This window comes from Saimiri boliviensis, chromosome 10 (genome assembly GCF_048565385.1).
Source record: "Saimiri boliviensis isolate mSaiBol1 chromosome 10, mSaiBol1.pri, whole genome shotgun sequence".
NCBI lineage: Eukaryota > Metazoa > Chordata > Mammalia > Primates > Cebidae > Saimiri > Saimiri boliviensis.
Genome location: NC_133458.1, coordinates 3,531,032 through 3,556,880, shown reverse-complemented (window position 1 = coordinate 3,556,880; position 25,849 = coordinate 3,531,032). Strand labels below are relative to the sequence as shown.

General features: G+C 43.2%; 1 protein-coding gene across 4 annotated transcripts in view; it reads left to right on the top strand.

Annotated features, from left to right (window-relative positions):
* Nucleotides 1-25,849, top strand: part of RBM33 (RNA binding motif protein 33) — a 141,560-nt gene that overhangs the window by 80,184 nt on the left and 35,527 nt on the right. For all 4 annotated transcript variants that reach the window (XM_039472685.2, XM_074378858.1, XM_074378857.1 and 1 more), the window contains exons 10-14: nucleotides 15,828-15,960; nucleotides 16,367-16,710; nucleotides 17,851-18,135; nucleotides 20,375-20,662; nucleotides 23,510-24,172. In XM_039472685.2, the coding sequence (XP_039328619.1) occupies nucleotides 15,828-15,960; nucleotides 16,367-16,710; nucleotides 17,851-18,135; nucleotides 20,375-20,662; nucleotides 23,510-24,172 (1,713 nt within the window). The remainder of the gene's footprint in view (nucleotides 1-15,827; nucleotides 15,961-16,366; nucleotides 16,711-17,850; nucleotides 18,136-20,374; nucleotides 20,663-23,509; nucleotides 24,173-25,849) is intronic.

Sequence of the window (25,849 nt, the reverse complement as noted above, 5' to 3'; positions counted from 1 at the left end):
TCTGGGCTCAGGTGATCCTCTCACTGCAGCTTCCCAAGTAGCTGAGACTACAGGTGTGTCCCACCATGCCTGGCTAATTTTTTTTTTTTTTTTTTTTTTTTTTTGTACTTTTTTGTAGAGACAGGGTTTGGCCATGTTGCCTAGGCTAGTCTTGAACTCCTGGGCTCAAGCACTTGGCCCACCTTGGCCTCCCAAAGTGCTGGAATGACAGGCATGAGGCACTGTGCCCAGCTGAGGCAACCCTTTTCACTCTGGTGTAGTTCACGGATCAGTCATTGAATGTTTTTCCTGAGTAGTGTCTTGGATTATCTGTCTGCTTTTCTTATCCTGCTACCAGTTGGCTGATACGCAGGCATTTGTCATCCTGGAAAATGGGCCGTCATGACTTCTTTCTGATTGGACTGGATTTGTTTATCATTCAGGTGCTCTCTTTCCCTGGGCCAGCCTCGCTACCTATAAAGGTCAGTGCATACTTGAGATTCTTTGAGTCCTGTGGACTTGATGACATAGTGTTACCTCCCTCCTCCGTGCCCTTCATCCAGCTGCTTCAGGAGATGGTACTGTGCCTGTAGCATGTGCAGACTCCAGGCTGTGCTTGCAAATCCTTCTTTTTCCATTCTTACTCTGTTTAACTAACTTCCAAGGTTGGAAGTTGCCTATGTATTCAACGTGAGTCAGCTGTTTCTTTCTAAACCTTAGATAGCATCTTTGGTCTTACCTTTTTAATGCAACTGTTATAGATTGATCAGGTGAGTACTGGTAATTTCTTTTACTTATGAAAGCCCGACATGAAATTTCCATAGCTGTCCAACTTTTGAGTTGATATATACTTACTGGTTTTCTGGACTCGGAAACGCACATAGATTTGCACAGCTGCACTTAACATATGTGATGATAAAACATGATTAGGGACTGGCTAGGGAATGTGGGAAAAATCCCTCCCCATTTGCTGTTCATAGCAAGGAATACACAGCGTGCTCTGCAGGTAGGCAGCCTGGGTTTGAATTCAGATTCTTCCACTTTCTAACCTTGTAGTAAGTGAAGGTTATTTAAATGATCAGAAGATTTCTTTGAGTACAATACCTATCTTACAGGGTTGTGACAAGGATTAAATGAGACAGCGTGTGTGTTAGTCTGTTTTCATACTGCTATAAAGAACTACCCAAGACTGGGTAATATATAAAGAAAAAAAGTTTAATTGACTCAGAGTTCTGCATGGCTGGAGAGGCCTCAGGAAACTCGTAATCATGATGGAAGGTGAAGGGGAAGCAAGCACCTTCTTCACAAGGCAGCAGGATGGAGAGCGGGGCGGGGTGGGGGGGAAGTGGCACTTTTAAACCGTCAGCTCTTGTGAAAACTCACTCACCATCCTGAGAACAGCATGGGGGAAACTGCTCCCATGATCCAGTCACCTCCCGCCAGCTCCCTCCTCCACCCGTGGGGGTTACAGTTGGAGATGGGATTTGGGGGGTGATGCGGAGCCAAACCCCATCAGCGTGGAAGCTCTTGGGCTTCCCACCAGCGACCCTCACCCTCTTCCCAGCGGCAGGGCGAAGAAGCCGGGCACCATGTTCCTCTCACTTGTCTTCTCTAATCATAATACCTAATTAGAATACGAATTAAAATGATTTCTGTGGGCCAGATGCAGTGACTCACACCTGTAAACCCAGTGCTTTGGGAGGCCAAGGCAGGAAGATCCCTGGAGGCCAGGAGTTACTGGCCTGGGTAACATAGTGAGACCCCATCTCGACAAAAAATGAGCCGGATGTGGTGGCTCATGCCTGTAGTCCTGGGTTCTCTGGAGGCCGAGGCAAGAGAATCACTTGGGCCCAGGAGTTGAGGGTACAGTGAGCTGTGATAGTGCCGCTGTACTCCAGTCTAGGTGACAGAGCGAGACCCTGTCTAAAAAATAAATTGTCATACACGTAAGAAGTCAGTCGTGTTAATTTTTCTGTCTCTAAGTCAGTAATCATTCCAGGTCTTGGCTTCTGTTTGGTCCTAGTGCACTGTAAGTGTTTCACATTGGCTCGGCTCCGGAGCTGCCGACGGTCTAGGTCAGCACATCCTAACCCTTGTTCCTCCTCCCTTCAGCCATTCAGCACTGCTCGGCGTGCTTTGTGGGCAGCTGGTTTTACAGCGTGCTGCAATACTTCCAGGTTGAGAATGCAAGGCTTGGGAATACCTTGCTATTAGAAATAGGCATTTCATTCATCCATTAAATATTTATGACCGCCTGTGTGCCAGGCACCGAGCCAAGCATGAAAACACACTGTTGTATAAGACAGGCTTGGTCTCAGCTCTCACGGACCCAACAATTGAAGGGCAGAGAGAAGTGGGAGTGGATTGGAGAGATTCAAGAGACAGAATTTCTAGGACTTGCTGGTACTTTATCTATGAGGGATTTCTGATTTGAACTCAGGAATGAGAATGTAAGCAGGGAATCTATACTGATGTGGTTTTTACCATATAAGGAAACATGGAAATATGACTGAAAACGTGGAAATATGTCAGAAGCTGTATATCATAGTAACAGCCTGGATTGCTGTCTATAAAAATGTTGTGTAAAAATGATAATGACATGTTTGATGAACTTTTGTTATTTGCTAGGTACTGTCCTAAGGACTTTGCTGCCCCCTTGAGGTGGGTACTGTTGTTACCCCTGTTTTATAGATGAGCAAACCGAGGCCCAGGCAGATTGAGTCATGAGCTCAAGGCTGTAGCTGCTAAGTGGCTGGGATGGAGACAAAGCTGGGAGAGCTGTCAGGTTAGATCAGGCGTCCCCAAACTTTTTACACAGGGGGCCAGTTCACTGTCCCTCAGACCGTTGGAGGGCCGCCACATACTGTGCTCCCCTCACTGACCACCAATGAAAGAGGTGCCCCTTCCTGAAGTGCGGCGCGGGGCCGGATAAATGGCCTCAGGGGGCCGCAGTTTGGGGACGCCTGGGTTAGATGATGAGTGTTGCTTCTCAGCCTGAGCATCTGCAGGATCACTGGAAGTTAGAATAAAGTTCTGCTTAAACATTAGTGATGGATTTTAAGGCTTTTATATTCCACTGAGTGTGGAAAAACTATCATGAGAGAGCATTTTGGTAGCTTTGTTATATGTTAGTAACATTTGAATGCCAGTGACTATGCATTTAGACAGCATATAAATAGTTAAAGGAAAGAAAGTTTGGGGAACAGATGAAAATCACAGTATTAAAATTCCAGGGAAATCTTCCAGGGAATCTGATGATAAACTCTTTGAGTTTATTCTTCCAATTCAGTAACTCTTTCCTTTTAGAAAATGATGAAAGGGCTAAAGACAGTTCTTTCTCTGACCACAACCTGTGGCAAAGTAAAAAATCGAACCTTGGTTGACTTAGAGTGGAGTGGAGGTCAGTCTACTTTCCCGGTTACATTTTGCCTTATCTATGATGAAAAAACCTGTCTTTTTGAGCACTTGAAATTAACTGCCTGATGGAAGATGGGAAAGTGGGTTTATAAAGAGCCCTGCTGCAGCAGCTGTGTGGCCAGTGCTGTGGTGCGTGCTTTATCCGAGGGGCATGTACTGCAAGACCCACAGTAGAGACCACGGTTTCTCCTGTACATACATGCCTAGGATCAAGTGTAATTTATAAATTAGGCACAGTAAGAGATGAACAGCAATAGCTAATCAGATAATAAAACAGTTTTTATTATTACTTTTGCATTTTGGGACCATTATTAAGTAAAGTATGAGTTACTTGAATGCAAGCTCTGCAGTAGTGTGATAGTCAATCTGATAACCAAGACGTTGACCAAGTGCCTCATGGGTTAGCAGGCAGGGAGTGTCTTCAGCGTGGATCCTCTGGACAAAGGTATGATCTCACTCCCTGGCCTAGACGGAGCAAGATGGCAAGGGATTTCATCAAGCTACTCAGAAACGTGTACAGTATAAAACTTATGAACTGTGTATTTCTGGAATTTTCCATTTATACCCAGTTGACAGTGGGTATCTCAACCCCAGAAAGTGAAACTGTGGGTAAGCGAGGACCTCTGTACTGTTGAGGATGAACCTCGTGGCAGTAAGATACACTCATGGAACTTGGTAAGAACTACCGATTTTGTAAGAAATGGAGTTTTTCAGTTTTCTCTAAGCCCAGTAAGAAAAGCAGTAATAAATATTAGGGCTTCACCTATTAAATAATGGAGACAGGAGGATTGGGACCTCTTTCAGCTTGTTCTAATTAAAGGAAAAACTAAAAGAGAACTGGCACTCCCTGGCATGAGAGCCAAGTGACCAAAGGCCAGCTACAGAAGCAGCTCTTGTTTCTGCACCTGGGGAGGAGCCCTGCCCGCGGCTGGTTGGTCCTGTGGAAACAGTGTACTCTCCAGCTGTGCACACCTGCAACTGGTCACACCGGAAAGGGGCGAAGGGGGAACTGAGCAGAGAGACGAGAGGGGTGGTGCTTCATCACCTGTGATTCTGAGTGACCGATGCATTAAACTGTGCATTACTCTTTGTTAAGATAGGGAAAATAATTGTAAACTGATAAAAATTTTCACACCTAGTGATGCTGATTTCCAGCTATTACTACAGTAAAAAAGTGTTTAGGGGTTAAGTGGAAATAGCCCCAAAGGACTCTCCCCTTTCTCTGAAAGTACGTTTTACTTTTCCCATTCTTTCTGGCACCTCCCGGTGTCTGCCCTTTTGCCAGCTCATCAGCATAGCAGTGACGATAGAGCTCATGAGTTAGGAGCCTGGAAGTGTGCTGGCTGCAGTTAGGGCTGGCGGCTGTCAGCACACTGGTAGCCGACTTTCACCCTCTCCTACCTCCGCATACTGTTCCCATCTTTTAAATGAAAAATCTGACCAAGCGTATAATAGAGCGAGAATTTATATATATTTTTAACAAATAGACTGTTGCTAAAAATTAGCAGCAAGTACGTGACTCATGGTAGAAAGTGGTATTTCGATGCAGGTGGAAGCAGAGAAGGGTGGGAAGGAAGTGCGGCGAGGGTGCCCGGGGCCTGGCAGGCGGAGGGGACAGCTGTGCCGGGGAATCCCTAGAAGGTGCTCAGAGTGTGGAATTATCCTGGGTCGTAAGAGGAGGAGCTGCCCAGGGAAGAGCGACAGACTGCCAGTTGACCTTGATGAGCCAGTTAAAACAAAATAAAAGCTTTTAGTGATTCCAGTTCATGAGACTTTTCATGTCCCAGCCCTCATGAGCCAGGCCGTAGGGGTAGGGATAGATACAGGGAAGTGGCCAGAGAGCGAGGCAGGGACAGGAGGCAATAAAGGTCCGGTGCCGAGGGTTGCAAGAGAAGCCGCTTTCTGTAGTGATGCTGCATCTTGGCTGAGGCGGAAATGTAGGAGTGCACATTTTTCAAGGAAATACCGGAGATTGAGATTCAGTTTGTCATGTGATGAGGTGTGCAGGATTCACATTTTGAGAGGGGTATGCACTACCATTTTTATATCTAAGTCAGGGGAAAAGGGTAACCCAAAGTTAGTAATTTTGATGAGATTTCTAATATATGGGTTGAAGCTCCCCCCACTGCATTTTTATGATGTCATGAATAAAATGAACTCTTGCAGGAGCTTTAGCTTGATTTTCTTGAATACTGAAATCCCTGATGTGGTTGAGTGAACTTACAGAAAAACATAAATGCTAACATCGTGCTGTAACCTTGGACCGGTGATTCAATGCCCTAAGTTTTAGTTTCCTGACTGTGTGTTGAGGAGGTTATGGGGGCTTAGTATCGACAGTGGTGACAGTGTCATACCCAGAAATTCCTGGACTCTGCCAGTGGACCAGGGGCCTGAGTTCCCTTTGGTCTTCATTCTGAAGGGGCTGCTTACAAAGCACTGGTTTCTGACGGGCCCATGTTGAGTTCACCAGGGTTGTTTAAGTTCTGCAAGAATCCCTGCAGTTGACGGTCACTGTAGGGCAGGAAGTATGTAGGAGCGTTTGCTCAGCTGGAAAAGGCTGTGAGTCCTGGTAAGGAGAAAGAATGGCCATCGCATTGCTAGTACCTTCCTGTTTGTCACCTAGAAGCTGAGCCTTGGTTTAGAACTCGCTTTCCCAACTCTACCCCCTGCTGAGACTATTCTCAGGTCTCCTAATCTGGCTACAAGACCTACCAGAAAAGTAAGACAATGGACATTTAATTCAGTCAGCCTCTTTGTGAGCACCTCCCAAGTCCCAGACTCTGAAGACAGTGGCCCACACCTCATCCCAGCTGTTCCTCAAGGCTCTTTCTCCCTGACCCAGTCCTGCTGTCACCTCACGCCCAGTGCATGCCTGGCTATACTAGTGCCAGCCAGATTTACCAGTTGGTCTTTTAACTTGTCTATAATTTCAAGAACATTGGCGGACCCACTCTTTGTGAGTTGGCTTGGACCCTGAGGGTTCTTCAGTCCAGGTTACTTTGAGCTCCCCGCTGGCAAGTGCTGCTCCTCCTGAGTGAGTGCTTCTGTGGGTTGAGGATGTGTTTATTGCTGGGAGAGTGTTAAAAACGTCCTCCCTCTGTTGCATTGAAATCAGCCCCATCCAAACTCTTATCCAGGTGGTTGGGCAAACCAACATCAAACCTACTTGTAGCTGACCTTGACTCAATTATGTGAAGACAGCTATCATTTATAACCACACTTAGCAGTTGGAAATGGTTTTTCATCATTTCCAGAGGTGTTATGAAGTTCTTACAAGCTAAAATGTCACAAAATACTCATTTTTCATTTGAAGAGTTTACATTTGAGTGATTTTCATCCTTCACAGCTGTTAGCTTGTTTCAGACTGTGATATTGTCTCTTTTTGGTGTCTCACTGACATCATTTTGGTCCATGTTTTACATTTCTCAATGCAAATTGTTTTAATGAATCTTACTGGTTCCTTTTGTATTTATCTGTTTGAAACCCCTCCCGTGTGCCTCCTCCCCCAAAAAAGTGTAGTCAAGTGTGCATTGAAACAGCTTCAGGAAACAGGCTGATTAATTGGGAAAGGATTTTTATTCAGGACCACCGTTGCCAGTTTGCTTGGGTTGGAAATGATGTGATCAGTCAAACCTCTCTGCAAGCAGAGGCAGGCAGTCGTTTGTTTTATTCTGTGTCATTCCAAGAAGCAGCATTTAAACGTTTTTTGGAAATAATGCAGAACCGTGATTGCTAATTTATTGTCATTCAGAAAGTTTTGAAGATTATTTTAAAGCATGTTTTGAAATGCTTATTACACAGTGCTCTGCAGCTTACGATGGGGTTGCATTAGGATGAGGCCGCTGTAAGTTGCAGATATCGTAAGTTGGACCATTATAAGTCAGGAACTGTGTATGTCAGAATAATGTTGATAATGCAAAACTAAAGACAGAATACTAATGCTATACTTTATAAATAGAACATTTAAGTTACTTAGAGGAATATAATATTTTGGAGGAGACACATTCATGTTCACACCATGTGTTTCATTGACTTCAAACAAAAATGAAAATATCTTTAAAAATGGAGAAACTTCATTCCGGGAAGATGGCCGCCTAAGAACAGCTCAGGACTTCAGCTCCCAGTGAAAGTGCAGAGGGTGAGTGGACGCCGCATTTCCAGACGAACTGTTATTGCTCACAGACCAGGAGATACCCAGGCAGAGGGGTCGCCAGCGTCGCAGTCCCAGCCGGCGCGGCTGTTTTGGCCCCCGTGGGGCTGATTCCGCCCGCGCCGCTGCTGTGACCACTCCCCGTTGCTGCGGTTCTCCGGACAAAAGCCACTGGTCTGGGAGCCCTCTTAGCTGGCGAGCAGAGCCCTGAGACGGCAGAGTTGCCCATTCATCTGAAATAGCGAGTCAGGCCAGGAGATTCCTAGGCAAAAAATCCGCCAGGAGCCGGCGCCGCGGTTCGAGCCGACTCCGTGAGTCGCAGCACGGGAGATCCCGGCGCCTTTTCAACAAGCGACCAGAACACGGGGTCCTTCAACTTAAAAGAAAAGACTCTGAGTCAGGGAGCCAGGTGATCAGGCTCGGTTGGTCCCACCCCTCCACCCGCAACAACAACGAAAACAAAAACAGTAATTGGAAACCCTCTGGGTTGAGCCCTCCAAACCAAGCACAGCTGAACCGGGACGGTCCGGCTCCGTGGGGGAGGGGCTTCTGCCATTACTGAGACTCCCCACCACTACAGAGGCAGGCTGCCATTGCCGAGGCAACCCGCCGTTGCCGAGGCAACCTGCCACAACAGAGAGAGTCCGCCATAACAGAGGCGGGGCCACCATTGCCGGGACAGTTCTAACTACGCCCTTATAAAAAGGACTACAGGGAAGAGCTCAGGGCAGCTGGGCGGAGCCCACAGCAGCTCAGCAAAGCCCCTGCGGGCAGGCAGAGGCTAGGCGTGCTGCTAGCTGGGCGGGTCCGACCTGAAAGAAAAATCAAAAAAGGCAGTAGTGCAACGGAAACTCATAAAGCTCCAACTCCCTGGGACAGAGACAGACAACAGGTGGATAAACCCACAAAAATGGGAAGAAACCAGCGCAAAAAGGATGAAAACTCCCGAAACCAGAACACCTCTCCTCCTAAAAGGGATCACAACTCCTCAACAGCAAGGGAACCAGACCAGATGGAGAAGGAGGGTGATGAAATGACAGAATCAGACTTCAGAAGGTGGGTAGTAAGAAACTACAATGAGCTAAAAGAACATGTTCTAACCCATCGCAAAGAAAATAGGAACCTTGAAAAAAGATTGGACGAACTGCTGACGAGAATGGACAGCATAGAGAGGAGTATAAGTGAATTGATGGAGCTGAAAAACGCAACACGAGAACTTCGTGAAGCATGCACAAGCTTCAACAGCCGAATTGACCAAGCAGAAGAAAGGATATCAGAGGTCGAAGACCAACTCAATGAAATAAAAAGAGAAGGCAAGAACAGAGAAAAAAGCGCAAAAAGGAATGAACAAAATCTTCAAGAAATGTGGGACTATGTGAAAAGACCTAATCTACGTCTGATAGGTGTACCTGAATGTGATGAAGAGAATGAATCCAAGCTGGAAAATACTCTTCAGGATATTATCCAGGAAAACTTCCCTAACCTAGCAAGGCAGACCAATATTCAAATCCAGGAAATACAGAGAACACCACAAAGATATTCCTCAAGAAGAGCAACCCCAAGGCACATAATCGTCAGATTCACCAGGGTTGAAATGAAAGAGAAAATGCTGAGGGCAGCCAGAGAGAAAGGTCGGGTTACCCACAAAGGGAAGCCCATTAGACTCACAGCAGATCTCTCAGCAGAAACCCTACAAGCCAGAAGAGATTGGGGGCCAATATTCAACATCCTTAAAGAAAAGAACTTTCAACCCAGAATCTCCTATCCAGCCAAACTAAGCTTCATAAGTGAAGGAAAAATAAAATCCTTTGTGAACAAGCAAGCACTCAGAGATTTCATCACCACCAAACCTGCTCTACAAGAACTCCTGAAAGAGGCTCTACACATATAAAGGAACAACCAGTACCAGCCACTCCAAAAACACACCAAATGGTAAAAAAGCATCAACACAATCAAGAATCTGCATCAACTAACCAACAAAACAGCCAGGTAGCATCAAAATGACAGCATAACAATACTATCCCTAAATGTAAATGGACTAAATGCCCCAATCAAAAGACACAGACTGGCAAATTGGATAAAAAGCCAAAACCCATCAGTGTGCTGTATCCAGGAAACCCATCTTACATGCAAGGATACACAAAGGCTCAAAATAAAGGGATGGAGGAAGATCTACCAAGCCAATGGAGAGCAAAAAAAGGCAGGAGTTGCAATTCTCATCTCTGATAAAATAGACTTTAAAGCAACAAAGATCAAAAGAGACAAAGAAGGACATTACATATTGGTAAAAGGATCACTGCAACAAGAAGAGCTAACGATCCTAAATATATACGCACCCAATACAGGAGCACCCAGATACATAAGGCAAGTTCTTAATGACTTACAAAGAGACTTAGACTCCCACACAATAATAGTGGGAGACTTTAACACCCCGTTGTCAATATTAGACAGATCAACCAGACAGAAAATCAACAAGGATATCCAGAACCTGAATACAGACCTGGAACAACCAAACCTAATAGACATTTACAGAACTCTCCACCCCAAATCCACAGAATATACATTCTTCTCAGCACCACATCACACCTACTCTAAAATTGACCACGTAATTGGCAATAAATCACTCCTCAGCAGATGCAAAAGAACAGAAATCATAACAAACAGTCTCTCAGACCACAGTGCAATCGAGTTAGAACTCAGAATGCAGAAACTAACTCAGAACCGCACAGCTTCATGGAAACTGAACAACTTGCTCTTGAATGTTGACTGGATAAACAATGAAATGAAGGCAGAAATAAAGATGTTCTTCGAAACCAATGAGAACGAAGACACAACATACCAGAATCTCTGGGACACATTTAAAGCAGTCTCTAGAGGAAAATATATAGCAATGAGTGCCCACATGAGAAGGAAGGAGAGATCTAAAATTGACACCCTATCATCAAAATTGAAAGAGCTAGAGGAGCAAGATCAAAAAAACTCAAAACCTAGCAGAAGACAGGAAATAACTAAGATCAGAGCAGAACTGAAGGAAATAGAGACACAAAAAACTCTTCAAAAAATCAATAAATCCAGGAGCTGGTTTTTTGAAAAGATCAACAAAATAGACAGACCACTAGCCAGATTAATAAAAAAGAAAAGAGAGAATAACCAAATTGATGCAATAAAAAACGATAAAGGTGATATCACCACAGATTCCACAGAAATCCAAACCATCATCAGAGATTATTACAAACAACTCTATGCACATAAACTAGTAAACCTGGAAGAAATGGATAAATTCCTGGACACCTGCAACCTCCCAAGCCTAAACCTGGAAGAAGCCGAAACCCTGAATAGACCAATAACATGGTCTGAAGTCGAGGCAGCAATAAAGAGCCTACCACCCAAAAAACGCCCAGGTCCAGATGGGTTCACAGCTGAATTCTACCAGACATACAAGGAGGAGCTGATACCATTCCTTCTGAAACTATTCCAGACAATCCAAAAAGAGGGAATCCTTCCCAAATCATTTTACGAGACAAACATCATACTGATACCAAAACCCCGCAGAGACTCGACAAGAAAAGAAAATTTCAGGCCAATATCCATGATGAACATAGATGCAAAAATCTTCAATAAAATACTGGCAAACCGATTGCAACAGCATATCAAAAAGCTCATCCACCATGATCAAGTAGGATTCATCCCAGGGATGCAAGGCTGGTTCAACATACGCAAGTCCATAAACGTAATTCACCACATAAACAGAACCAAAGACAAAAACCACATGATTATCTCGATTGATGCAGAGAAGGCTTTTGACAAAATTCAACAACCCTTTATGCTAAAAACCCTCAATAAACTAGGTATTGACGGAACGTATCTCAAAACAATAAAAGCTATTTACGACAAACCAACAGCCAATATCATACTGAATGGGCAAAAACTGGAAGCATTCCCTTTGAAATCTGGCACTAGACAAGGATGCCCTCTCTCACCACTCCTATTCAATATAGTACTGGAAGTTCTAGCCAGAGCAATCAGGCAAGAAAAAGAAATAAAGGGTATCCAAATTGGAAAGGAGGAAATCAAATTGTCTCTATTCGCAGATGACATGATTGTATATCTGGAAGACCCCATCATCTCAGCCCAAAATCTCCTGAAACTGATAAACAACTTCAGCAAAGTCTCAGGATACAAAATCAACGTGCAAAAATCACAAGCATTCCTATACACCAGTAATAGACTTCAAGAGAGCCAAATCAAGAACGAACTGCCATTCACAATTGCTACAAAGAGAATAAAGTACCTAGGAATACAACTAACAAGGAACGTAAAGGACCTCTTCAAGGAGAACTACAAGCCATTGCTCAACGAAATAAGAGAGGATACAAACAGATGGAGAAACATTCCATGTTCATGGTTAGGAAGAATCAACATCGTGAAAATGGCCATACTGCCCAAAGTAATTTACAGATTCAATGCTATTCCCATCAAGCTACCAATGACCTTCTTCACAGAACTGGAAAAAAACACCTTAAATTTCATATGGAACCAAAAGCCCGCATAGCCAAGTCACTTCTAAGCAAAAAGAACAAAGCAGGAGGCATCACACTACCGGACTTCAAACTATACTACCAGGCTACAGTAATCAAAACAGCATGGTACTGGTACCAAAACAGAGATATAGACCAATGGAACAGAACAGAGGCCTCACAGGAAATACAACATACCCACAACCATCTGATCTTCGACAAACCTGACAAAAACAAGCAATGGGGAAAGGACTCCCTGTTTAATAAATGGTGTTGGGAAAACTGGCTAGCCATGTGCAGAAAGCAGAAACAGGACCCCTTCCTGACACCTTACACCAAAATTAACTCCAGATGGATTAAAGACTTAAACATCAGACCTAATACCATAAAAACCTTAGAAGAAAATCTAGGCAAAACCATTCAGGACATAGGTGTAGGCAAGGACTTCATGACCAAAACGCCAAAAGCAATGGCAACAAAAGCCAAAATAGACAAATGGGACCTAATCAAACTCCACAGCTTCTGCACGGCAAAAGAAACAGTCAGTAGAGTGAATCGGCAGCCAACAGAATGGGAAAAAATTTTTGCAGTCTACCTATCTGACAAGGGGCTGATATCCCGAATTTACAAAGAACTAAAGCAGATCTACAAGAAAAAAACAAACAAGCCCATTCAAAAATGGGCAAAGGATATGAACAGATACTTTACAAAAGAAGACATACAGGAGGCCAACAAACATATGAAAAAATGCTCATCATCACTGGTCATCAGAGAAATGCAAATCAAAACCACATTGAGATACCATCTCACACCAGTTAGAATGGCGATCATTAAAAAATCGGGAAACAACAGATGCTGGAGAGGATGTGGAGAAATAGGAACACTTTTACACTGTTGGTGGGAATGTAAATTAATTCAACCATTGTGGAAGACAGTGTGGCGATTCCTCAAGGACCTAAAAATAGAAATCCCATTTGACCCAGCAATCCCATTACTGGGTATATATCCAAAGGATTATAAATCATTCTACTACAAGGACACGTGCACACGAATGTTCATTGCAGCACTGTTTACAATAGCAAAGACCTGGAACCAACCCAAATGCCCAACGATGATAGACTGGATAGGGAAAATGTGGTACATATACACCATGGAATATTATGCAGCCATCAAAAACGATGAGTTCACGTCCTTTGTAGGGACATGGATGAACCTGGAAACCATCATTCTCAGCAAACTGACACAAGAGCAGAAAACCAAACACCGTATATTCTCGCTCATAGGCGGGTGTTGAACAATGAGAACACATGGACACAGGGAGGGGAGCACTACACACTGGGGTCCGTTGGGGGGAAATGGGGGAGGGGCGGGGGGTGGGGAGGTGGGAAGAGATAGCATGGGGAGAAATGACAGATACAGGTGAGGGGACAGAAGGCAGCAAAGCACACTGCCAAGTGTGTACCTATGCAACAATCTTGCATGTTCATCACATGGACCCCAAAACCTAAAATGCAATAAAAAAAAAAATAAAAAAAAAAATGGAGAAACTTTGGCAGTGGGAGGAGGCAGGCAAGCTCATTGAAACTCCTCACGCAGATTTAGTAAGTAACAATCTGTAATGGCCTGTGCTATTAGAAGTAATTTTTTAAATCATATTATTAGCAAAATAAAGATATTAAATATTCAAGGATATTGGCCAGATGTGGTGGCTCATGCCTGTAATCCAAGTACTTTAGGGGACTGAGGTGGAAGAATTATTTGAGCTCAGGTGTTCGAGATCAACCTGGGCAACACAGCAAGACCCTGCCTCTACAAAAAATTAGCTGGATGTGGTGGCGTGCGCTGTAAGTCCTAGCTACTCAGGAGGCTGAGGGGGAAGGATCCCTTGAGCCCAGGAGTTTTGAGGCTACAAAAAGCTGTGATTGTGCCACTGCACTTCAGCCTGGGTAACAGAGTGAGACCCTGTCTCTGTCTCTCTCTCTCTCTCTCTCTCTCTCCAAAAAAAAAAAAACAAAAAAACCAAAAAACCATATGAAGGCATCATATCAGTGAATTTTCAAATTACCATTATGATAAAGTATACACATTAGGAGTAAAAGACTGTGTCTGTAACATGTATTCTCACTTATATTCCTTAGTTACTGACATTTATTAGTTTCATTTTGTCTTAATGGATGTCTTTATCTAGAGAAGTGATGCTCCCTAATGTCAGACAAAAGCATGGTGTGGATTTCCTTGTTTCACCTAAAGAAATAAACAAAAGCTACAAGAATTTCAGCTTTGTACTTCTGTTCTGCATGTGTCAATAAGTACCTAATGTTCATGTTTTCATTAAGATGTAATATTTGTGTGTTAAACATTTCTTTATCATTTTGTAGTCAACAATCTTAAGTGTTTCTGATATATATACTTGTGTTCATTTTGTCTGTTCTCTCAATGCCATGGGTAGAACAGACTTTACAGGGAGAAGGCAGGGAAATGCAGTTTGGAAGAGCATTTTCAGTATTTAGAGGGAACAGCCAATTAGTAATAAAATGATAGACCAAGGCACTGGGATTGTAAGTTTGTGAGAAAGAAGAGTGATACTTAAAAGTTGAGAAATACTGACTTGGTTTCAAAGAACAAGGTAGTATTAAATGAAAATTATTTTGATGATGGTTAATAGTTAATTACTTTTTTTGGAGCAGTGAAAAAGTGGTGAGCATTTCTTTATCTTTATGCTGCTGCTTAGATCAATATAATGGTTTAAAAAAATCTCCATGAATGCTTGAAAGGCCAACTGAAAAATGAAGGAATTTTAAATTGTCTCTAAAGAGTTGTAGTAACATGTAGTTTTGAAAAATGTTAATCTGTAAGAATTTGCTTAAAATTTTTATCCAAAGGACTCTTTATTATTTTGTTTGTAGTAATTTGGTTTCTTAAACATTTCACATTTTTCTGTTAGGTCAGTAATTGCTGATTGAAATTTTTTTCCTTTTTAAAGTGAAGTACCTTTAGAACTGTAGCTTATGGTTGTATTAAATAGTTAGCAAAAGATTAGCATCTCTGAAAAGATAAATGTCATGACATTTAGTGTTTTGGATTAATAGGAAAGAGGCCAGTAATTGCAGGGATTTCAATAAACTTAAAAATAATATTCTTAGGTTATAATGACATTAAAACATTGACATAATTTCCACTTTCTGCATTTTGATTTTTGATCATTTAATATGGCAGAATCACCTATTGTATAACACTTAGTTTCCATGTTAATATGTGCAGTCATGTGCTGTGTAAGGATGTTTTGGTATGGTGGACTGCATGTACAGCAGTGTTTCCATGAGATTATGATACCGTATTTTATTGTAACGGTTTCTAGGGTTGATATGTTTACACTGTGTGACAGTTGCCTACAGTATTCAGTACAGTAACATGCTGCCCTGGTGTGTAGCCTTGGAGCTACTAGTGTGTGCTATACAGGCTAGGTGTGTAGAAAGCTCTACCTTCTAGGTGTAAGTGTGATTTCAATACACTCTGTGGTGTTAGCACGATGGAATTACCTAAGATGCATGTCAGAATGTATCCCTGTCATTAAGGATGCACGACTCTGTGTGTGCGTGTGTGTGAAGAGAACGACAGTGACTGTAAGAGACACGTTATTGACATTTTCAGAGGAAAATTTGGAACCAGATCTATATTTCTGAAAATTACATAACATTTTTCTGTCTTTCACCCTATTTTTTTTTTTTTTTTTTTTTTTTTTTTCTTTTTTTGTTGTTCTTTAGGGCCCTCCAGAATTTCCACAGCACACACCTGGACCCGTTCCCAACAGTTTCAGCCAGCCCCCACGACTCCCTCTCCAGGACCAGTGGAGAGCCCCACCCCCACCTCAGGAGCGAGACCCTTTCTTCTTAGGAGGTACAGAAAGAGTCAGTGGTGTGGGGCAGCGTATCAGAAGCTGCACTGGGTGATGTGCCCAAACACATTGATGTTGTAACCTGAATTTAACTCCCAGTTGGAGATGTTATTAGGAATGTCAGGTTTTTGTACCATAGCAGGTCTGCCTATCATTTTCAGATGCTAAAATTGGACATTGTTGGTATCCGAAATGGGAATATCTCATATAAAGGAGGAATTTATGTATACGGAATGACAAATGAAGCAATCTAGAAATAAGAGGCAAAATCTGAAATTGTTTGTAAACATTCATAACCTGCCAAATACTTGTGATTTTTGCCCACAGTAGGATAGTGCTTCAGACTGCTTTTCTGAGAAGGACCTGGTCTTTTTAGCTTGAAGATAATGATGATGTGTTACCTTTCAGTTTCAGGTGAACCAAGATTCCCAAGTCATCTTTTTCTGGAACAGCGAAGTCCCCCTCCACCACCACCGCCTCCTACCCTTCTTAACAGTAGCCATCCCGTTCCTACTCAGAGTCCTCTACCATTCACTCAGCCAGGACCAGCGTTTAATCAGCAAGGACAGCAGCCAGTGTTCCCGAGAGAGCGGCCGGTAAGACCAGCCCTGCAGCCTCCAGGTCCGGTGGGGATTCTGCACTTCAGCCAGCCTGGGTCGGCAACCACACGGCCCTTCATCCCTCCTAGACAGCCGTTCCTGCCGGGTCCAGGACAGCCGTTCCTGCCCACACACGCACAGCCCAACCTGCAGGTACGTTTCCTGAGCCAACCTCCAGGGACCCTGTGCGCAGCTTTGAGTCTTTGTGTTTCGGAAAGTTTCACGTTTTTATCTGAGCCTACTAATTTGTGGTTATTTAAATAACAAGAGTGTTAGTCTTAAATGTACTGTTTATTAAAGACAAGTTTCTTTTGACAGTATTGCTTATCCCCTTAATACAAGAAAAAAATGGGAAAATGTCATTTTTGGGAATTAAAAATGCTACTATTAGGATTTTTTAAAGGGTTTTTGAAAAGAGTCTTGGCATGGAGGGAAAAAATGTTGCTGTTCACTGATTATTTGAAGGACTTGAGTGCCCTCTGCTGATAGATGTGTGCTTCATGGGTTGACATGTGTCTGTAACATCTTTCTTACCCAGTGTATTTCTTCTCGTATTGTAGGGTTACTGTTAAAATACATAGCAATGGTCTGCATGAATCAACTGTTTAAGAACACATGGAATGCGTATCTCAGCTGGAAAAGGAAAATGAATATTATCTAGGGTGTTAAAGAGAAAATGTTTATAAGAATTTTTCTTTTTATTAGAAAAATACAACCAGTATATCCCCATTGCAGAAATCTTAGAATATAGACAGGTATAATAAAGGAAATTGAATAGTCTTGTTACCTAGAAAAATTCAGAAGCATTTTTTTGTCTCTTTTTTTTTTACATGCACATCTTCTCACCACCTGCTTTTTTCCCTCCAGTGTAACGTATCATTTGATCTTTTCATGTCGGTGGATTGGTTTTTACGACACCGTGTAAGAATAATGAGTGCTGCCCACAGTTCCCGTTCATGCCGTCTGTGCTGTGGCATGTGTGTGTTGGTTTCAGTACTTTAGCAGCATAGTGCTGCAGGGAATATGCTTCCGAGTTAGGAGTCTGTCTGCATACTTAGTTATTTCCGTAGGACAACTTAATTCTAGAATTACTGGATTAAATATAAAATGTAAGGTAATAGCTTCTGGCTTATTACTGCATTTAAGATACTATCACCTTCATGGGCAAGTCTAAAAGTTTTGGAACCACTGAAAGTTCCTTTCTTGTATTGAGGTTTTTAAGGAAAAATTGAAGTGTATATGCCCGGTGTGACCATTTATGAACTCTTGTTTCTCTTTGTTTGGAAATGGAAGGGGCCGTTGCATCCGCCATTGCCCCCTCCACATCAGCCTCAGCCTCAGCAGCCTCCGCAACAGCCCCCGCCGCAGCACCAGCCTCCGCACCAGCCCCCGCCCCAGCACCAGCCCCCGCCCCAGCACCCGCCGCAGCACCAGCACCACCACCACCACCACCTGTCCGTCCCGCCCCCTCCTTTGATGCCCATGTCTCAGCCGCAGTTCCGGCCTCACGTACAGACCGCTCAGCCTCAGGCCAGCAGCAGCCGGATGCAGTGCCCCCAGCGCCAGGGGCTGCGGCACGTAAGTGTCAAGGGGTGTCTTCCCCAGAGGCCTTTTGACTTGCAGGACTTGAGGGACATCATGTGTAGGTTAGAATATTTTCCAGTTCTGATTTCAATTTATAAAACGGTACAGATTTCTGAAGTGAATCCATGTTTTAAAAAACACTCCGGTGATTGTTTTCTTGACTATTAAGAATTGATAACATACTCCTTTTGTGTCTTAAAGACTGTGTTAATATTTACTTAAGCATCTTTCATATATCTAGGTATTTCTTTTCTTTTTTCTTTTTCTTGAGATGGAGTTTTGCTCTTGTTGCCTAGGCTGGAGTTCAGTGGGGCGATCTCGGCTCACCGCAACTTCCACCTGGCGGGCTCAAGTGATTCTCCTGCCTCAGCCTCCCAAGTAGCTGGAACCACAGGCGCACACCACCACTCTTGGCTCATTTTGTATTTTTAGTAGAAATGGGGTTCCTCCATGTTGGTCAGGCTGGTCTCAAGCTCCTGACCTCAGGTTATCCGCCCACCTCAGCCTCCCAAAGTGCTGAGATTACAAGTGTAAGCCACTGCACCTGGCCATATCTAGGTATTTCTATAGGGATAGATATGAATTAATAGACACGTAACTTCAGAAAATACTTTTGGGTGGTGGTCACTTTCCCTTTACCAGTGGCTTATTTTTTGATGTATAGATCAGGCGTCCCCAAAATATGGCCCTCGGGCCGCTTGCGGCCCCCTGCGGCCATTAGTCCGGCCCCCCCACCCGCCGCACTTCAGGAAGGGGCACCTCTTTCATTGGTGGTCAGTGGGAGGAGCACAATATGTGGCGGCCCTCCAACGGTCTGAGGGACAGCGAACTGGCCCCCTGTGTAAAAAGTTTGGGGCACCTGCTATAGATGATCTCTTTTTGGTCTCTGAATAAATACGTAAATGACTTCAGGAAAAATACGTCAACATTCTGTTGCCAGGTACTACTCTAATCCTGAGAATACAACGGTGAACCAAAAAGACAAATTCCTTTCCTTCAAGGAGCTTATATTCACTTGGAGGAGATTAGCATATATTTATTTGTGGGGTTGTGTTCTCAAATACTATCGGCAAATCTGTGACTGATCATGCATTGAAAGAAACAGGAAAACAATGTATTGCTCTGTCCTCCATTAAATATACTTAAGAGGCTTTTACAATTTAGTTTTTTTAGGAAAGAGACACAGTGTGGCTAGGGTTCTTGCTTCCATTAAATACGTATGAGAGGGTTTGTAATTTAGCTTTTTAGGAAAGAGACGCAATGTGGCTGGCGGTCAGGGTTCTCGCCTTCATGGAATAGATATGGAAGGCTTTGTAATTTGGTTTTTAGCAAAGAGAGGCACAGTGTGGCTAGTGCTCAGGATTCTCATCTGTCAGCTTTATTTTAGTATTGTCTCCTTTTCATCCTTGAGCTTCAAGCATGTCACTTAGCTGCTTTGAACTTCAGTCTTCCTGATACTTGCCTCTTTCTGTCTTAAAGTAATATCACAACTAAAGTGATATGAGCAGTAAGAAAAGGTTCCTAGATCCGAGAAGAGCATGCTTTATAACCTGGGTTTCATTTGTTCCAATCATGGTAGACTGTTCTCATGACCCTTGTGCAGTGGGATATTTGACCTGCACGACCTCAGCGGTCTCATCCTCCTTCCCAGCTCTCGCGTTCTCTTTGCCTCCTCCGGGTGTTGGCTGTCTCTTAAGAATCCCCAGAATGAACATGACTAAGCATTTCCTCTCAAGTAAAACTTTCTGGGACCGTTCTTCTCCCAGGGGTCAATGTTTCTTAGACATTGACCTGATGATTCTTTTCTGGTTCCACCTTCAATTTAAGTGACTAAGTAAAATAGTAGCATATGAATCCTCTTGAGCCCTGGTAGCAGATAGAGTGCTTTTTTTGGCTGCCTCGGTTCTTTTAAAACTGTCAGTCCCTTTACTGAAGGAGCTGCTAAAGATTAGCCTGGTAATTTCTATAAAGAGGAGCCTGTCCGTAGGCAAGTATGACACCTTTACCAATGGAAGTCGTTAACATTACAGTGAGGGCATGCTGCCACATGGATCAGGTAACATTTATACCCGAGGAAAAAAGTATTAACCAAGGTGAAAAGTATCAATTCCCCAAAGAGAAGTTATCGACTAATTAGAATAATTTGTTGTATTTGTATTTAATAATGTGCCTTTTAATGTTCCTTCTGCCGAGTTTCCACTTATAATTAGAATGTCTTTGTTTTTGTGGAAAGAATACAACTTCTCAGAATGTAAGCAAGCGGCCAATGCAGCAAATGCAGCCCAGTGCACCAAGAAACAGCAATTTGCGTGAGTTACCCATAGCGCCGTCACACGTGATAGAAATGAGCAGCAGTCGATGCTCTGCCACACCCTCAGCGCAGGTGAAACCTATCGTCAGCTCGTCACCACCCTCGAGGGCCGTGCTGGCCTCCAGGAGCTCACAGGGGAAGACGGAAGTGAAAGTCAAGCCAGCCAGCCCTGTGGCTCAACCTAAAGAAGAGGCAAAAGCAGAACCAGAGGTAGGCCACTTCTCTTACTAACCAACGCTGGGCTCAGACGAGAGGCCTTACAATCAACTTGTATGTCTTAGTGTGCTCTTACTTAGTAAGTTATTACAAAGTCTTGCTGCAGCTGGTGAATACCATTAGGTTTCTGTGACTGTTTCTTATTTTACACTATTAACTTGTAGAAGATAGGACCAGTTTTTTGTTGGTCTTTAAGATTTCTGGGGCTTTGCTTTGTTTTGAATTATAATTACATATGTTGTTGATATTGTTGCTGATTTTTAAGTAGGCACAGAGTGTAGTAAGTATAGATAACAAATGCAGGTCACTATTTTACACGGCTTTAGTTAGGCTGTCTTCTTCCACAAGCCTGAGTTTCCTCATCTGGTCCAGGAGGGCAGGCCAAGGTGGCACGTGCCGGAGGCTGGCACGGAGTAGTGTCAGCCTCAGTGAGGTGTGTGCGGAGCACATTGAAGTAGTGCAGCGGGGTGACTTTTGCAAGACCAGTGTCATGAAGGGTTACTTTAGGTAAGAATTTAGGTCAGTCATGCTTTCTTAGTTTCATAAAAACCAGTTAAGACTGGTTTTGTCTTTCAATCAATTTTTTTTTTCAGTCAGATTTTCTTCTGATACATTATTGTAGCGGTTGTATTGTTTACCAAACAATACAAAGTTGAAATATTAACATAACGATGAACTCTTATTAGAACACGAGTGACTTTTGCTTTTAAAATCGGTATGTAAAAAAGTGTAGATTGACAAACTGGATTGGAATAGTTTATATCAAGAAGTCTTTGGTAAAAATCTTATCATGCTTCTGGTGTATATAGCCAGCTTCTAACTCAGCGTGTATAACTGATTTGATTCTGAAAGATGAAGTCATACACTCATTTCTTATCTAATAAGAAACTATGATAATAAGGCAAAGGGCTGCTGCTAGGGGAGGTGCCCGTTCGGGCATCATGCAGGCACGCCTGGCAGCCAGTTCTTCCGTGATAGTCGGTTTAGGTGAGCTTCTGAAAGATTTTTCTATAGCGCTATTTCAAAAAGATGCCTTGAGTGAAATGGAACCTGCAGATCACTATAGTAGAAATGGAATGTCTTGACTTATTTTCTTTTAATTTTATATATTAATATATTAATTTTATATATGTATGTTTAAAGGAGACAAGGATTATATATATATTTTTTACTTCAAATATATATATATATATATATATATATATATATATATATATATAACTTTTTTAAAAGAAAGGTCTTCTATTTGTTTGCTTAGCCAAATGTGACTGATTTTCTTGCATTCCCTCCCTTGATGATGATACAATAAAGAGTGAATCTGCTTAGTCCGAAGTCTTTCCAAGTATTTCAGTTGCCGTTCTGGACGTGCCTTAACTCTTTCTTGACTGCATGGGAAGAAATTCCGATGACTAGTCATTATTCCTGTGTTTTGAAGCGGTGGCCCTTTGGGTCCTGTTAATATGGCCCCAGCCGTCTGCTCCCGCGATACCCATGTCCCTTGTGTCCACTGCTAATAGTTTTCTGTCTCCCCCGATTTCACTTCTTGCTCTGTGTGCCTGCCTGTACAACAGCCTCTCGCCCACCTTCATTTCTGCAGTTTGAAATCTGCCCTAGATGTGAAATTAAGAGAACCGAGGTGGTCAGAATTGCTTCCAGGTCGACAGATAACCCCCAAGTGAGGGCTGGCACCAAGCACTGCAGCTCCAGGGCAGCAGCTGACTCCTCAGCTGTGCTTTTGTCTTAAGGCCCTAATTCTTAAGGTTTATTCAGGGAAAGTAAGATGGTGAAATAGCCTAATTCTAGATAGATTATATCCTGCTACATTCTTTCGTATAGTCTGTGGGGGCCAGCCGCCCCCCAGACTCCTCGAGTGGCGTCCATCCAGGGCCGGCCCCAGGACACAAAGCCTGGTGTGAAAAGGACTGTCACGCACAGGACAAACAGTGGTGGTGGAGATGGCTCCCACATCACCTCCAAAGTCAGGGTGATTAAGCTGTCAGGTGGGGTAAGTTGCCTAGTTTTATGAGAGCCTCTTTGAGTCTGTGTTTCGCATAGAATGTCCTTATTTCCGGAGAGTATTTTTGAAGAATGAATGATTTTCAAAGAATATTATTATAATTCTTTAAAGATGCTTAACTTTTTATACATTTTTCTTACTGGATGCTTCTTATGAAAGTTACTCGACTTTTTCAAAGATTTTTTTGGTAACGACTTGCAGAATGGTTTGGAGCTTGGAATATTAAAGGCGTTCCTTATGTACCATTAATATTCCAATACTGCAGTCGGCAACATTTTGATTCTGAGGAGAGTGCATGAGTTCAAGGTCAGAGAGATTGACTTGTGCTGTTCATTATAACCAATTATTCTGTGACAAATGAGTTTGAGATCGGGCTGAAAATTCTGTACGAAAAATCAATAGTTCTAATCAGGGCCTTTCAGGTCATTTATACCCCACCTTTTGTTGGTTTGTCAGGGAAGAGCCAGATAAAACCTGTGTGACAGCAGGCCTCCCCACTGCTGCCATTCCTGTTTGAAACATATTTTGATATCTTAAATGAATAGTTTAATTGGTTTCAAACTTGTAAATGAGTAAAAATTTACATGATTTCATTTTTAATATTCTGATAAGATTTTCCAAATTAGCTTTAGCTGTGTGATTTTTTTTCCCCCTCCCCAGAGGAAGGAGTTATACTTAAAGTCTTTAAGCAGATTTTGAATGACTTCTTTCAGACACTGAATTAAAGGACTTCCGGTAAATGTGTTCTCTTAGTTTGTTGTAATAGACTGGAATGGACACTTTGCCTGTATAGCACAGTAAACTGTGTGTGTTTTCCATTTTAGTTTCCTGATGAAGATGAGGAAACAAGGTTATATCGCTTAAAGATAGAAGAACAGAAACGCCTAAGAGAAGAAATCCTGAAACAGAAGGAGTTACGGCGGCAGCAGCAGGCTGGTGCCAGGAAGAAGGAGTTACTGGAGAGACTCGCGCAGCAGCAGCAGCAGCAGCAGCAGCAGCAGCAGCAGCTCTATGCTCCCCCACCCCCAGCAGAGCAGGAAGAGCAGGCACCGTCACCGTCACCCACCAATGGGAACCCCCTGTTGCCCTTTCCGGGTGCACAGGTCAGACAAAATGTGAAAAACAGACTTCTTGTTAAAAACCAGGAAGTCAGTATTTCAAATGTTCAGCCCAAAACATCCAATTTTGTACCATCTGGTGCCAGCATGCAGTATCAAGGACAACAGATGAAACCACTGAAACATTTGAGACAGACCAGAACACTTCCTCAAAGTCAGACTCAGCCACTGCATAAAGTACTTCAGATCAAACCTGCGGATCTGGAGGAGCCAGCCGCCCCCCAGACTCCTCGAGTGGCGTCCATCCAGGGCCGGCCCCAGGACACAAAGCCTGGTGTGAAAAGGACTGTCACGCACAGGACAAACAGTGGTGGTGGAGATGGCTCCCACATCACCTCCAAAGTCAGGGTGATTAAGCTGTCAGGTGGGGTAAGTTGACTAGTTTTATGAGAGCCTCTTTGAGTCTGTGTTTCGCATAGAATGTCCTTATTTCCAGAGAGTATTTTTGAAGAATGAATGAAAAGTTACCTCTGTTAGAGTCTTATAACCAACCTCTACCCACCTGAAGTTGGTATAAGAATTGTCATTTAAATACTTCAGTCATACATCGCTTGACGACAGGCATAGGTTCTGAGATATGTGTTGTTAGGCAATTTTGTCATTGTCTTAACATCCTAGAATGTATGTACTTAGACAGGTGGTACAGCCTGCTGCACGTCTAGGCTGCATGGTACAGCCTGTTGCCCCCTCCACAGCCTGTGCAGCATGTTACTCTACTGAATACTGTAGGCCGTCGTCACACAGTGGGAATGTTGTGTATAGAAGTGTACCTAACATAGGGAAGGGAGAGTAAAAATGCAGTGTCATTGGGACCGCCTTTGCAGGTGTCGTCCATCTGAGCGGAATGTTGTCACGCAGCATGTTTTGGTTTTCTCTTTGAGTCGTAATGAAAGGCCGGTGTGACAATCCCTAAATTTGGTATTACTCAGTTTTAGCTTCTTACTGCAGATAATCTGTGATAAAATCATTACATTTATTTTAGAAATAAATTTTCCTGGCCCGGCGTGGTGGCTCACGCCTGTAATCCAAGCACTTTGGAGGCCAAGGCAGGCAGATCACCTGAGATCGGGAGTTCAAGACCAGCCTGACTAACATGGTGAAACTCCATCTTTAAAAAAAAAAAAAGAAAGAAAGAAATTTTCCTTTACACAGATCATTTGTTGTGTATAGCTTTAGATTCGGTGAGCAGCTGTGGGCAGTCGGATGGTGGACAGTGCAGGTGTGTATTTGTCTACTTCTAATCAGCTTTGCCCCAGACTGCTGGACTACAACCTGTGTTTCGTTTTCACTGTGCCCATTTTTTTTTTAAAAAAAAAAAGGCATCGTAGAATTCGGAGTTGCAGTCCCGTGTGCTCTCACCACATGCCTTCAGAAGTGGAGCCTGCCTCATTCTTTTCTGTTCCTTTTCACCAGGGCTGTATCAGATCGTTTTTCAGTCAGACACAGACAGTGCAGTTTTCCACTGCAGTTTGGATGAGTTCAGTGTTCTAAAATGCAAGCAGTCACTGCAGGTAGATTTCCATTGCAAAAGCTTCTTCCACAAGAAGTGGTCTCTAGAACACTTGCTTCTTTATCCTGCCATCTGGTTTTACTTAGTTTTGGTAAGTAGCTCTCATCTGTTGCTTTCACGAAAATGAGTTCGGTAATACTGTGATCTCTGTAATCGCTGTGCGCTGTAACAGTGCTACTCATTGTATGCAATTTGTATTACCAATTGAGGAAGAAAGTAGGAAGGTTGTAAACAGGGGCTTCGAGAGTAAATGAGCTGGCAATGATTGCTTTAAAAGATATAAAAGTAGGTCAGGCAGGGTGGTTCACACCTGTAATCCCAGCACTTTGGGAAGTTGAAACGCATGAATCATGAGATCTGGAGATTGAAGTCAGCCTGGCCAACATGGTAAAACCCTGTCTCTACAAAAAAAAAATACAAAAATTAGCTGGGTATGTTGGCATGTACCAGTAGTCCCAGCTACTCAGGAGGCTGAGGCAGGAGAATCGCTTGAAACCAGGAGGCAGAGATTTCAGTGAGCCGAGATTGCGCCACTG